The sequence below is a fragment of the Caenorhabditis elegans genome, chromosome IV, assembly GCF_000002985.6.
Source record: "Caenorhabditis elegans chromosome IV".
NCBI lineage: Eukaryota > Metazoa > Nematoda > Chromadorea > Rhabditida > Rhabditidae > Caenorhabditis > Caenorhabditis elegans.
In genome coordinates, this window is record NC_003282.8 from 13,207,300 (window position 1) to 13,221,152 (window position 13,853).

General features: G+C 37.8%; 2 protein-coding genes and 3 non-coding genes across 7 annotated transcripts; 2 read left to right on the forward strand and 3 right to left on the reverse strand.

Moving 5' to 3' along the window:
- Positions 1 to 92: 92 nt before the first annotated feature.
- C48D1.9 (VHS domain-containing protein) lies at positions 93 to 2,367 on the reverse strand (the record flags this gene model as incomplete). 3 transcript variants are annotated; one of them, NM_001268781.2, is made up of 7 exons in its annotated part: positions 93 to 177; positions 738 to 851; positions 896 to 979; positions 1,360 to 1,690; positions 1,865 to 1,935; positions 1,983 to 2,065; positions 2,361 to 2,367. In NM_001268781.2, the coding sequence occupies 7 exons, from the start codon at positions 2,365 to 2,367 to the stop codon at positions 169 to 171; spliced, it is 699 nt and encodes a 232-aa protein (NP_001255710.1). The 3 variants fall into 3 exon arrangements, with proteins under 3 accessions (NP_001255710.1, NP_001255711.1, NP_001255712.1); NM_001268782.1 differs by lacking the exons at positions 1,865 to 1,935; positions 1,983 to 2,065; positions 2,361 to 2,367 and having other exon boundaries at positions 169 to 177; positions 1,360 to 1,632; NM_001268783.1 differs by lacking the exons at positions 1,360 to 1,690; positions 1,865 to 1,935; positions 1,983 to 2,065; positions 2,361 to 2,367 and having other exon boundaries at positions 169 to 177; positions 896 to 970.
- Positions 2,368 to 2,430: 63 nt separating this feature from the next.
- cho-1 (High-affinity choline transporter 1) lies at positions 2,431 to 7,267 on the reverse strand. The gene is made up of 9 exons (NM_070138.9): positions 7,017 to 7,267; positions 6,681 to 6,796; positions 6,433 to 6,523; positions 5,977 to 6,125; positions 5,842 to 5,926; positions 5,197 to 5,523; positions 4,629 to 5,086; positions 4,092 to 4,241; positions 2,431 to 2,770 (listed from the first exon to the last, which is right to left on the reverse strand). Exons 1-9 carry the CDS (start codon positions 7,258 to 7,260, stop codon positions 2,660 to 2,662), a joined length of 1,731 nt encoding a protein of 576 aa, NP_502539.1. The 5' UTR covers positions 7,261 to 7,267; the 3' UTR covers positions 2,431 to 2,659.
- A 3,318-nt stretch (positions 7,268 to 10,585) lies between these two features.
- Positions 10,586 to 10,666, forward strand: C48D1.11. The gene has a single exon (NR_056877.1). It is a non-coding gene; the product is annotated as an Unclassified non-coding RNA C48D1.11 (non-coding RNA).
- Positions 10,598 to 10,684, reverse strand: C48D1.13. Its single transcript, NR_056878.1, has one exon. It is a non-coding gene; the product is annotated as an Unclassified non-coding RNA C48D1.13 (non-coding RNA).
- A 263-nt stretch (positions 10,685 to 10,947) lies between these two features.
- Positions 10,948 to 11,088, forward strand: C48D1.10. The gene has a single exon (NR_056879.1). It is a non-coding gene; the product is annotated as an Unclassified non-coding RNA C48D1.10 (non-coding RNA).
- Positions 11,089 to 13,853: the final 2,765 nt, after the last annotated feature.

Below are 13,853 nucleotides of genomic sequence, written 5' to 3' on the forward strand. Positions count from 1 at the left end.
TCTCACAATCAACACTAAAGTTAAGACTGACCATCCTTGGCCCATGTGGGTTTTTTTTGTCGGAATTTGAATTAAAAAGGTCACGCGTGGTACAAATTAAATTTATTTATTTCTTTTCAACAAGTAAGAAAAATAATTAGAGTAAAAAAATCCTTCTCCTTCGACGTGTCATTTTCTCTGAAATAAGGCAAATTTTTTGAACTTCCTACAGTGATTTTTTCCCTATAGTCGTTATTAGTCGTTGCAAAAAAAACTATTTCGCAAAGTTCAAAAAGTTACGGTACGTGGTCTCGACGCGAACGAAAAATTTCTTCGTGTTAGACTACTTTAACGACTACTGTAGTGTGGAATCATGTTTTCCTAAAATTTTCTTCGGATTTGTAATATTTTTGTACGAGAAAAGATTTTGAGTGGATAGTAAATGGAAAGTCGATAAAATGTTTTTTTTTCAATAATCTGGCAGATCTACCGTACTAGCCAAAATTCCTATTTTTGAATGTAGTGTCAGGCTGTCCCATTACGGTTTGATCTATAAAAAATGCGGGAATTTTTTACCCAAAAAAAAATGTGACGTCAGCAAGTTCTTAATCATTCAAAGCCAGTTGAGAACTCTGTGTCTCTTCTCCCGCAATTTTTGTAGATCTACATACATCAAGCCGAAATGAGACACCACGTGGGAGGTACAACCTTTCTTTTTTAGGACAAAACATGCGTGAAGTCACAGGAAATGAGATTACCTTCGAATCCATTTTAACAATATCATATTCCATTGCAATACTTCCAATGACAAATTCCGGATCCTTGTGAAAATTTGCTTCCTCCACAATCGATTGCTCTGCGTCACAAACCAGCTGAAATTCAAATTTTCTTGCTCGAAAGCTCCTATTTTCTATACCTCAAGTGCAGTAAATTGTTCCGGTAAATCGAGTTTGTCATTCATACTCTTTTGCAACAATGCTCCATTGCTCATTTCTTGAGTCTGAATTTTTTGAATAATTTTTTAAACTTGTGCGTAAAATATGATGTAAACTGTAAATATTACTAAGTCTTTGGCAATTTTTGCGTCAAAAGGTCTCGGCACGATGTTTTTGTTGAATACAGATGTGCGCCTTTAAAAAGTACTGTAGTTTCAAATTGTTTTTTTCTGCGGGAAATTCATAGACTTTTCATAGTTTTCTCTTAGAATTTTTTATGTTTTTTTAATCGAAAAACGTTTTATGAAAAACCTGTTTGAAACTACAGCACTCTTTAAAGGAACACAATTTTTGCATTAACAACAAATGTGTCGCGTCGAGACCGGGTACAGTAGTTTTGGGGCGAAAATTTCAAAATCGCTTCGAAAGTTAGAAATGCCCCCACCAATCTGAGTCTTCTAAAAGCTAAATATTTTTTCTCCAATTCCTTCCGCATCTTCATCTTATAAATAACTCCTTCTCGAATTGGGAATTGTTTTGCCAAATCTTGCCCGATTTCCTCATTCGTCGGCTGGTCAAGAATTGTCTCTCGAATTCGATTAGTTTGCAAAAACTTGAGCTTTCTCTCGTGTCTGCGTCTCTTCACACTCTCGCGATGGAATCGAATGGAGTTTCGGATTTTCATCCAAATGAATAATACAACAGCAGCTGGTATCATGCAACTTATCCCGATTTTTGCAACTTCTTGCCATTGACGGGCACTGCGTTCTCGGTTTCTGCAAATTGTACAGATTTTGTGTAGTTTCAAATTGCGCGTAAGATTTGGAGCATTGGGTCGTTTGAAATTCAAATAAAAATAGTCAATTTGGAGTTCTCCTCGAGGAGTACACAAGCCGCGTAAACCCACAGACGGTCTGATGCACCATACTTGACGCGCAGAATTCACTAACCCAAGATAAATCTCCGCATATCGATTCAATCGCATACACCAATCATAACATTTAAAGTCGTTTGGAAACTTCTGGAAATTTTTAATTTTATTGATTTTTCTACCGCTGAATTTTTTACTTCACAAGTTGCCCAGTTGTCACCATTTTGGCAGGAGATGACAGTAAAACCTGAGAAGAGTATTAAGATAATTATCGAAGAACCTGAAAATTCATAATTTACAGTTTAAAAAAACTGGAAAATCAAGAATTATGCGCAAATTCGTGAAAACAGCTTTAAAAAATTAACCCAAACGTGCCGAGCGTGGCCGAGTTTTTATCATGTTCGGCCACCTAGCAAGGGTCTCACAACACCATCACACAAAGTGGCGTCGCCTACGTTGCCTAGGAAATTGAAAAACTCGGCCAGCGATTTAGATTCGTTTTTATTTTATTGAGTGACCGAGTTTCTCCCATTTTTTCTAGGTCACATAGCAAAAGCGCCGCTTCAAAAACTCACTTGCCATCAGACTTTTACCGAAAAATAAAGAAAAATAAAAAAGAAAAAAGAAAAATTTAAACAAAAATAATTAATTGGTCACGTTTTTATTGGAATTTCTGAACATGTCAAAATTCATCAAATTTTTTTCTTTCAAATTTTAGGAAAATAAATAAAAACTAAAGTGTATCCACCGGATGGGTCTATTAATAGAGATCTGAAATTTGAGAAAGTGAGAAAAAAGTTAACGAAAACTAAAAAAAATACAAAAAAAAATTTGGGAGGAAATTAAGTGAACACGTGGAACAAGTTCGTCTCTTTTAATTGCTATTTGTGGAATAATAACTTTGGTCCGAATATGGATGTAATAATGTATTTTCATCAGACGGCTGTTGGTTCGGATGTACTGGAGCCGGTGTTCCGTTTGGAGCCTGAAATGAGTTTTGAAATTAGGAACAAAAATTCGAAATTTAGAAATCGGGGAGACTGAACTTTGCCTCAAAAATTGCTTTAAAGGTGGAAAAATGTTCAGAAAACTTGAGCGGCCGGGAACTTACTTGGTAGCCGTGAAAAAAAAAACTCGACCACTGTCGAAAAGGCAAAAATTAATTCGAAATTTGGATTTTTAAATTTGAGGCGTTAGGGGGGCGCCTCAGCCAAAAAAGTGCAAAATGGTCAGGAAAAAACTTGGCCACCGATTTTAGACGGCCACGACGCACAAGACCTTTTCCCAGGGAAGGGTGCTGTAATTTTAATTTTCTTTTTATTTCTTTTTTTAAACTTTTTTTTAACTAAATCAAGTTCCAAAAATAGATAAGGAATTCAAGAAAAAACTGGTAAAAAAAACAGATTTTAACAAAAAAAACTGGTGGCCGAGTTTTCTCTTTTTTTTTTAATAAAAAAAAACGTTTTTAATTTTTGTTGGAATTTGTTGAAAATTTGTCTCAATTGTTCCGAAAAAATTTAAATACCGTATATCTTCTATTAGTATGGCCTCCCAATGACTCTTGCACCTACTTTTTTTTGGTGCAAACCCTCCTTACTAATTTTAAGATTTTAATAACATTTTTTGAATATTTTGCAACAATTTATGAGAACATTTTTATGAGATTGAATTTATTGTACCTTTTTGTTGCAATTTCAATCAAATTTTCTATATTTCCAAATTAAAGTTGGAGTTTTTCAAGTAAATACTAGTAAGCCCCAACACAGAAAAATGTTCTGAAAATTAGTATTGCACTCCCTAATAGTCTTGCACTCCCTATTAGTATAGCAAGCGGGAAGACCTTCGAAAAATAGTATTGCAGCCATATTAATAGAAGAAATACGGTAAAATTTTATTTCGCAAATTATTTTTTCCAACTCTGGGTTTTCCACAATTTCCTTGCAAATTCACAATTTTCATGAGATGACCGAGTTTTTGCATTCTCACGGCCACCAAAGGTCACCTATTTGAAAATTAATAATTATCCCAATTTCCAGCATTTTGAGGCAATTTTATCCATCTAATGTGTACTTTTCATTCAAAACCTCTACCAAAAACACGTGAAAAAAAAACAATTTCTGCATTCCAATTTAAAATTTGCTCGTAAAATCTGATGCATTGGGTCTGTAGAATTACGGACCCAGTGCATCAGATTTTTATGTCAAAAAATATTCAAAATGTGTCCAAATTTCTTAAAGTTGAAAAATAGTTATTAAAAATATACAAAATAAAAAAAACTGGGGGAATTGCATTCCGTCACACTCTACCTTCATATTCAAGGTCTCACTACTAACAGCAAACGATACATCTGACGGAAGGGGTACATGATCTATCGGAATATTCACTACACAACCCATTACGTCCCACTCCGGAGACAAACGTCCCGATTTGAACAGCTTCTCCGATTGTATTGATACCTGCAAAAAGATGGGGGTTTTTTTTTCCGAAGAAGTTGAAATTTCAGAGATCACGTGGTGTCAGAGTGTCTCACTTCAGCTTCATCTACGTAGATCTACAAAAAATGCGGGAGTTGAGACGCAGAGTTCTCAACTGATTTTGCATGGCAGAATAGCCCAATTTTGGGTCATTTTACTAAATTTTTGGGGACAAAATGAATAGTTTTGGTCAAAATGCATTGACAATATTTTGATGGGCGCGGCAAATTTCGAAATTTGTCGAGCTCGGCAAACGGAAAACTCGGCAAATTTGCCGCACACCCCTGACACAAACTTCCTACATACATCTACAAATGACCGTTTTATAGGTTCACACTTTTACACGGCCGTTCTCTAGAAAAAACTTACAATGTAGATAGTAGCCATTGAAGATAACATAGCAGTTGTCCTGAATGGGAAATACTGTACCCCATCCGTATACATTGGATAATGGAAGAACGCTGGCAGCGATACAAGTGGCTCGCCTCCAATCAAACGGAGCACAAGACCGACTGCATAGCCAGCCAATGAGCCATACGTATTGCTACGTGGCATATATACAACACATAATAGTTGAGGGAAGAGTATGACGTAGACCAAATCTGCACAAAGATACCAAAGCCCATAGATGGATTGAATGGTAAGTGCCATGATGGTTGCCATGATACCAACACAGATGATGGCTATTCTCATCACAATTATCACTTCTTTTTCAGACGCGTGAGGGCGAATTGTGAGCTTCCAGATGTTGTGAGCAAACATTGATGCTGCTGATAGTACAGATGAATCTGCAGATGACATTACAGCAGCCGACACTGCGCCGAGTCCTGAAAATTGGAAGCATAAAGACTATCAGTTTGATTAGACGGCATCCGTGCCTGCTTGAAGGCACGAAGTAGGCAGGTAGGCATTTTTGCATACGTTTATTGTTTCTTACCAATAAAGGCGACCCATCTTGGCGTAAGATACTGGAATACCAACGGGACCACCATGTTTCTCTTATCCGGTGGAATCGATTCGACCTTAGTTCCATTGTTCCATGGGGAATAATCAGTCATTCTCCAGTCTGTGTTCCTGGCAATTGCACCGATCAACGCTGGTGGAATCGCCATGAGAATGCATCCGACGCCCGCCACAAACGACAACGTCTGTGCTCCATGAGCAGTTTTTGAGGAGAGAACTCTTTGGAAGTACACTTGCCATGGAATTCCTCCAAAGACAAGGAGAAGCATGCAATCAATCCAGAGAGATGTTTCTTTGAATCCTGGAATTATTGACATATTAGATAATGCTTTAAAGGAGGACTAACGGTTCGGACGATTTTGAACGTATAAACCCAAAATGAGCTCAAATAAAAGAATTTTGTAATGGAACTTTTCAAAAATGTTTTTAAAATATTTTGCGGCGGTTCAAAATTTCCAAAAACTACACTAATTTCACCCGAAATTCGAGATTTTAGCTAAAATCAGTGTTATTTTTTCGGAATTTTGAACCTCCATGAAAATTTTTTGAAACAGTCTATACGTTTAAAATTGTCCGAATCTTTAAATAAAACTGAATTTTTAAAAAAAACTCTACGCACCTCCAATCTCTCCAATCCAGTCGCCTGCATTCCTGGAAATATCCTTCGCACCATCATGCACCATAGCCGCCGGCACGCAAACCCACTGAAAAAGTGCAGCTTAAGATTTCTGACGTCATCACGGAGTAAACTCACCAAACCGACGAAAATGCAAAATAGTTGAACGACGTCAGTGTACGCGACTGCATAGTATCCACCGGTGAATGTGTAGAATACGGCAATACAGGCCGACAGGGTCACTGATGCATTCATGTCGATTCCAAGAATTACCGACAGTGTTGCACCTGGAAAATTTCTGTTTTAAAGTAGCTTTTTCGAGATTTTTCTAATGTTTTCGGCAACTCAAATGGCCTAGTTTTTCGCGATTTGAGCGGTTTAGAGGCGTACCACAACCCAAAAATTTTAATTTTAAAGTTTTCAGATATTTTTCCAGTCCGCAGATTTTTTTCTTACTTTATCAAAGAACTAAAACGAATTTGACAAGTTTTGACAATAATTCAACAATATAAAAATTGCTAGCAAAAGCCTTTTGAAGTTCTTGCTCCGAGTGGGTTTAAAATTGCAAAAAAATTGCATTATTTGGAAACTTACCAAGTGCCGAAAGAATGGCTGCTGTCCAGAATGTTTCACCAAGAAGTGCTGGAACATACATCAAGCCACCGATTCGTTGGCCATATTTGTGCTGAAAAAAATCCAGAATTTCAATAATTGTCTGAAGTTTAAGAAACCTCCCAAGTTTTCGAAAATTATCAAAAGTTCGTCCAAAAATTAATTCCAAAAAATTCCAAAACTCCAAAATTCAAAAAATTCAAAAAAAAATCCAAAGTTCCCGGACCTACCTGAAAAGGATCGAGCATTGTAATATATCCTTCTTCTCGCATTTTCTTTGCGAAAAGTAGTCCTCCCATAACAAGGGAAATTGCATATCCAACTGGAGCCTGACATCCAAGGAGACCTGCAATTTTTCAGTGTATGTATGTCAGCGAACTATTGCTTAAAATTTTCAAGACCCGAAAATTATTTTTGCTATCGTTTTTCTTCATATTTGACATGTTTTTCCTATAAAAAACCGAAAAGTATAGTAAATAAATGAAATATATACGGTTACTGTAACTAAAACGTTTTTATCGTACCAAGACCCGAGATAGCTAAAAAGTGAATTTACTTGCTCTCACCTCCATTATACAGAGCCTCGGCGGTTCCATTGATATAAGCACCGCCAACCCACGTGGCAGTCATTGTGAAAATTCCGACAAGAGTTCCGATGTTTCTCCCAGCTAACATCACCTCTTCCGTCGCCGCGCCGGCTTCTGATTCAAGCTCTTTTGAACTTTTCGATTTTCTACCCGCCCATATTCCAACGACAAGAATGAGCACGTAGAAGAACACAATGGCCACGATACCCAATAAGTCGGCCATATTTGTCCTGGAAAATTAAAATTGGAAATGTGAAAATCGAAAAGAAAAGTAGACGAAAATTGGATAAGATAGAGGAACTCGCAAGATGTCGGCGGCCTGATATTGGTTGGGGTCAAGATTTTTGCCTTTTCCCCGTGAGTGAACGAGAAAAAGGCGGGGCCTATTTGGATGTACACACAAAGCAGTTTCAATATTTTGAGTGTACGAGAAACAGTTCTCTGTAGTTCTAACTTTAAAAATTACGCTGTAGTTCTTTTTTAAATTAAGTTTAAAAATTTAATTGTGGTAGAATTTTTAAATATTTTTTTTCAAATTGATTAGTTTTTATCGATTTCAATTTATTTTCAAAAACAATGTGAATACTAAATACAAACTATAAACTTTTTCTCGCAGTGAGACCCATACTAATGAACCCGTGGACCTTTAAATGTATTTTTCGCCGCAAGACCCGAAATGAATGTTCTTTTAATTACAAAGTTACGATTATTAGAAGAAAAATCTCAATGATGACGACGAAGAAGAGATATTCAAAAGCAAAAAAGGAGAGTCTGAGAATAAGTAAAAACTGAGAAATAGTTAATTATTTATCCGAGATACCGCCACATCGATATATATTTTTTTTTCATTTCACACACTCACACTGACTCTATTCAATTCCATTTTTCTTCATTTTCTTCTAATTCTTCGTGGGAAACTGAATGAGGTGAGTAGGCGGTGGCTAGGTGTATAGCTTGGAAATTCTTATTATTACATCACTAAAGAGATCTAGAATATAGAAATAGTGTTTTTTTATTTTTAGAGTTGAAGTTGAGTGCACATGTACGTATTAAAAAAAAAATTCAAGTTGATATCTCGATCAACATAATTTATGTTCGAAATTACAACAAATTTGTTAAAATTCTGAAAATTTTCAACTTTTCAAACAATTACTAGCAAGATAGTTTAGGACCGGATCCATTTTTATTTAGATAAAAAAATTCTGAAAATTATTAGGGTGACGTCATTAGTGTTCTTCTAAACACTAGCTCTCGTGTGACGTCACGCCTTCCAACACCAAAAAATTTCCGAAAATTCTAGAGATCGAATGTAAAAACACCGAGAATTTTACTGATAGGAAAGCATTCAAGCGGAGCTAAAACTGTAAAATTATAGATTTGTGGCTGGGCATAACGCGAAAAACAGTAAAGAAAGGGGCGGAGCCTAAATCTAAACTATCAATAATTGGGAGGAGCTCACAGTGCAAAAAACAAGCACCAAGAAACGGGTGGAGTTACAAATGCAAAAAATCCCGATAAGTGGGCGGAGTTGAAATATACAACATTGTGATAAATGGGCGAGGTTAACTCAAAAAAAAACAGCCAAGAAGTGGGCGGAGCTTAAAATTAGAAAAAGGCAAAAGTTGAAGAAGTAATCAGCCTAACATTCTGAAGGTGATAACTTCATTTTACTAGGGACTGAAATGTTTTCAGATAACTAGTCTCCGCAAACATCTTGGCCACAATATTCCTGATTCTAACATTTTTCAATTCGCACAGAACACTTAATGGAAAAATAAGGGTAACAGTGACCTGGATTACTGAAATGACGTGCCCCGTGCTCCACCTCACTAATCTTGATAAAGGAATTCAATTATACAACAAATGACTCCTCGAAGTTCTATGCTAAATTGAAATTGAATGAATGAAAAAAAAAGTTTATTTTCAAACGAAAATTGAATGGATATTTGAGTGAATGGCAGAAAAAGTTTGGAAAAATTGGGGGCGGAATGCTAAGAGACCGGTCTCACCCCGAAAGGGCCCACCTCATCATTTCGAATGCACATGATTTACGAGCAAAAGATTTGTGCATATGCTTTTGTAAGAAGCCGTCAGAAATTTGGAACCGGGGTTCCAGAAAAGGCTTGAAATTTGAGGAAATTTAAGAAGATTGACGGTATTCTTTTTTTCGAAGGATATCTGATTACAAAAGGGAGCGCTGAGAATGATTTCATTTTTGAAACCTTAGAAGAGGGTTGATAGCTTTTTTTATTTTAAAAAATAATACGAATTTTCAGAAAAAATTGTAGTAAGCTCTCAGAACCACAAAAATACAGCTTACTTACTCACTTACCTATAGCTATATACCTACTTACCTACCTACCTACCCACCTACCTACCTACCTACCTACTAGCCAATTTATCTGCGTGCCTACCTACCGGCTTGCCTACCTAGCTAGAGCGTTGGCGTTGATTGTGTTTTTTTTATTGCAAAAAACTAGGACCTTTTTTGAACCCCAAAGAAAAATTTTAGATCCTTTCGATAACGTATATAGTTTATAAAATAGTTACTAACATACCTTCCTACCTATCTTACTTCTTGCCTACCGTGCTGCCTACCTACCTACCTATCTATTTAGGCATTAAAATTCAAATTTGAACAAGACGCCTAATATTTTAAAACTGTGCACTTTAAACTTCTGCACAAGTGTCTCAATAACACGATTTGAAAAAAAATTCACTGGTCAGCTAAGGTAGCCACTGCCTGTCGACCTGCCTGCCTACCTAGTGTAGTTCCTCGGTTTTCTCTATTCAATCAAATAGTTGGAAGAAAGGATTCAGAAGTACTTTGGCAATATGCAGAAGGTATGCGTAGGCACGCCGGCAACGCCTACGTGGAAGACCTTCAAAAAATACCTACGAAAACTGGAAAACCTTTTATGCAAATTGCAGAAAGCCAAGATATGGGCGGAGCCTCTATTTAGGTCATTCAACAAATAAAATCCTTCAACAAATAAAATTCAAAAATAAATTTTAATTGGCATCTCACAAAGATTTATCATTTCTGGAGGAGTATTCAAAAGAAAAAGTTGTTATAAGAAAACATGGAAAAATGAATAGGGGAAACTAATTGGACAACCTTCTTTTTAAGAGAAGATTCATATTTCGATGTGTGTGTATGGGAAAGAGAGGAGGATGAGCAAAAGAGCAACGGATTGAGCCAATCAAACAAGTTTTAAGAAAGGATTTGCAACTGCGGAAATGTTTTGTCAAGCGTTTCTTGTTTTCTTCGCTTTTTTTGCAACTATCGAAAATAAATTTATAGGTCGTGAAGGGTGGTGAAAAGTGGCATGCGCCTTTAAACGGGTACGGTAATCGCTTTAGAAATTCGGTAGGACCTACAATATCATTCAATGCTCCTAAAATGAATTTTTTCCTACATGGCCGTAAAAAATTGGCGGCCGCGAATTTTCTCGGACCTAGACTAAAACGAAAGTTGCTCGGAATCTTCAAAAACCCAGAGGAAATTTGAAATTCCGCGCACCCGTGGCCGAGTTTTCTAGAGGGCACTCTTCTTTCTAGTATCCTACGTGGCCGCGAGAGATGAAAACTCAGCCATCAATTTTTGTCACGCGGCCACGGAGCAAATGTGGTTTTTTGCCACTGTGGGGGTGGAAGTTTGAAGAAAAATTGAGGAAGAATTTAAAGGCAACATGTCATGCTTCTTCTTTTTCTTTTATTTAGTTTTTTGTCTGTTTCGAACACTTGGAGACATCGCCGCCGCGAGTTCTCAATTGAATTTGCAATGATTTTGGTGGTGAGCAGCACAAGCAATAAGAAAAAGAAAAGAAGACGACGTCACTGGGAAGACTACGACGAAGAAGAAAACATCGAAGAAAGTTCAAGTTTCCGTAACCAATTCGGAGCAGCGGCGGAGCAAGAAGAAGAAGAAGCACACGACTTTTCGAAGCGGAAAGAGTGAAAAGCCCTGACTGACGGAAATGTCGAGATAATCGTCAATCAAGGCGCGCGAGAAGAAGAATGGAGCCGTGGTGAAGGCTCTAATTTCAGAGTTGAGAGCAGCGGAGGGGTGGAGAAATTGATGGGTGCCTACTGCTCGTGTTTTTGAGCTCAGATTCTCGCGTCGTCACGATCTATTTTTTCGAAAAAAATTGAATGGGAAGAGTGGGAGAGAGGAGGATAATTAGATAGATGTGAAGAAGATTTCATTTAGATTTCCTAAATAGATTCAGGCCGCCTCAATGAAGGTGGTCCCCCACACATCAGCTGTGTGGTGGTTGATCATATTGAGGTTTTCCAGGGGGGCTTCCACAACGCTCGGGCTGAAAACGCCTTACCTGCCTGCCACGAGGTATACACGAGGTAGGCGTAGGCATGCACGCAGGCAATGCCTACGTGGAAGGTCTTCAAAAAATACCGATCAACACTGGAAAACTTTTGATAAAAAATTCAGTAAAACCAAGATATGGGTGGGGCCTATTTGTAGGTCATTTTGAAGCTAGATTTTTACCTTCAACATTTTGTCCTAAAATAAAATTTAAAAAAGATTCATCTGCCTGCCTTTTCTCTACTATTCTCTACAGGTTGTAATGAAACTGGGTTTCAAAGTCGCATGTGTGCCATATTTTACACATAGAAGATTGTATTATAGGCAGGTACGTAGGAGTTGGTTTGTGCCTAGTAGGCAAATTTGACCAAGTTGTTCTGAAAAGGGTTATCTACTGTTTTGTGGAGGGGTTTTCAAAAAAAAAAAGTTGCAAATCTAATAATAAATATATTTTGAAAGTGACAGACTGTTAACGCGGCCACGTAGGTTTCCTGACCCACAAAAAAAATTCAAATTTCCGGCCTAAAATGTTTAATGAAAAGTTAAAATTGATTTTACTGAAAGCTCTTACCGCAGCGCTAAAAATGAGCGGAACAAATCAAACCCCGCCCACAAAATGGACAGTAGTAGCCCGCCCATTTTAAAGCATGTATTAGAGTAATTGCTGTGCCAAATTGATATTTCAAACAACTCATGAACACATAAAGTTAGCCGCCTCTTAGAAATTCGCGGTAAGACCCAAAATTAAAAACGGAAAAAAACCGTTATTTTGAAATACATGAACAAAAAACATGACACCAAGAAAACGTGAAAGGCGTGAACAAATTGTGTGTGTCCGCTCGAGAGACTGGAGGCTTCAAGTCTTTTTGGAGTTTCCCCTATCCTCCCTCTTCTCATTTCTCTCCCTGGAGACCGTTTTTGTGTCGTTGTGATGGTAGAAGAGGAGCAGGAAGAGCAGCTTCTCGTGTATACATCATTCGAGTTTTTTGGCGCTCTCTTCCTCTATTCTACACTACTTCTGGCACACCGAGGCTCACCCCCTCCCGCAAAGAGCTCTCGTTGGAGTTGAGGAGCACACACACACACACATAAGAGGATGAGCTATTTGAAATATGTGGGAGGAGATGTGGAAGATTCATGGATTCTGCTCAATTTGGCACCGCAATTCGTGGAAATTGGTCTCTAGAAATCTGGAGCCATAACCTTTTTCAAGTCGATATTTTCTGAAAATATGGCTGAAAAACAACTGAAAAACAAGAAAAACGGTGGCCGAAGTTTCTTGTTTTCTAGGCCACGTAGCAAATTTTGTTAGTATGTATTTTGTAGCCATTTTGGCTACATGGCCGCCCCAAAAAATTTGTAGCCGAGGTTTTCACTTTATTGAAACTCGTAGGTACAAAACTCAATTTGCCTATAAACTACAGAAAGTAGGCGGAAAGCGGGCATGTAGGCCGACATGTAGGCAGACCAGTGAGTCTTGAGATATGCCTTCTTACCATTACAGCGTAGGCACGTAGGCACGTAGGCACAAAGGTGCCTGGTAAGACGGGAATAATTGAAGTATACCTATCATAAGAGCTCCTACAAGAATGTGCCTTCAAAATGGAGGTAACTACGTAGGCACAAAGGCATGTTGAAAGAAAAACTCTGAAAGAAAATCTCCAAGATTCAGTAATAATTTTAAAATCTGTATGTTACACGGTACATATGCGTCTAAAAAATCCAGGTTCGTACCGAGACAATTCAGGCGGATGGTAGGCAGACATGTCTGTGCATAGATTCTAGGCTAAGGATGTGGCAACAAAGAACTGTGGAGAGAAAAATTCCCGCATTTTTTGTAGCTCAAACTGCAATGAGACATCCTGACACAACGTGAATCCAGGTTCACTACAGAATTCAGAAAATAGGTCATGTAGGCAGACAGGCAAAAGGCAGGCACATACGCAGTGCCTGCCTGCCTTAGAAGCTCTTAGTTTTACGCCTTTAAATAAAAAAAATTGAAAAGCAAGAATCAAATGAAGTGGCAGAGCGGCGGGACGTGACTACAAGAATTGTGTGAAAACGAGAAAAACGGAATTACGTTTTTCGTTTTTTTTTTCTTTTTCGCTGTCTCTTACGACGCCTCAACCACACAAAAACCAAGTCCGAAATCGAGTTATTCCTCCGGTGGCTTCTTCTTCTTCTTCTTTCTCCGAAATTCTGTCGCGGCTCGGCGAGCACTTTGTCCTTGTGCTCCAGAATGTCGAAGCTTCAAACCTTTATGAAATCAGTGAGAAACTTGAAGGGAGGGAATTTCACTTTTTCTATGGGTTAGAACCCCGCCGAATACAACAAAATACAAAAAAAAAATTTTTCAGACGCGCGATTCAAAAAACAGCTGTATACAAAATAGGGAGTCGGGGGAAGGCCTTATGAAAGTTTAATGGTTTTTCTTTGAAAGACATCCGATTCGCATAACAATTGGAAATTTTAGGAGAAGAAGGGAAAAA

Bases quoted from the DNA above. Each gene is read 5' to 3' on its own strand.
- cho-1 (NM_070138.9), bottom strand. From the start codon at position 7,260: ATGGCCGACTTATTGGGTATCGTGGCCATTGTGTTCTTCTACGTGCTC. The intron at 6,126-6,432 runs GTAAGTTTCCAA...GAAATTTTCCAG, and splicing joins AGCCATTCTTTCGGCACTTG to GTGCAACACTGTCGGTAATT. The intron at 5,927-5,976 runs GTGAGTTTACTC...GCACTTTTTCAG, and splicing joins TTTGCATTTTCGTCGGTTTG to TGGGTTTGCGTGCCGGCGGC.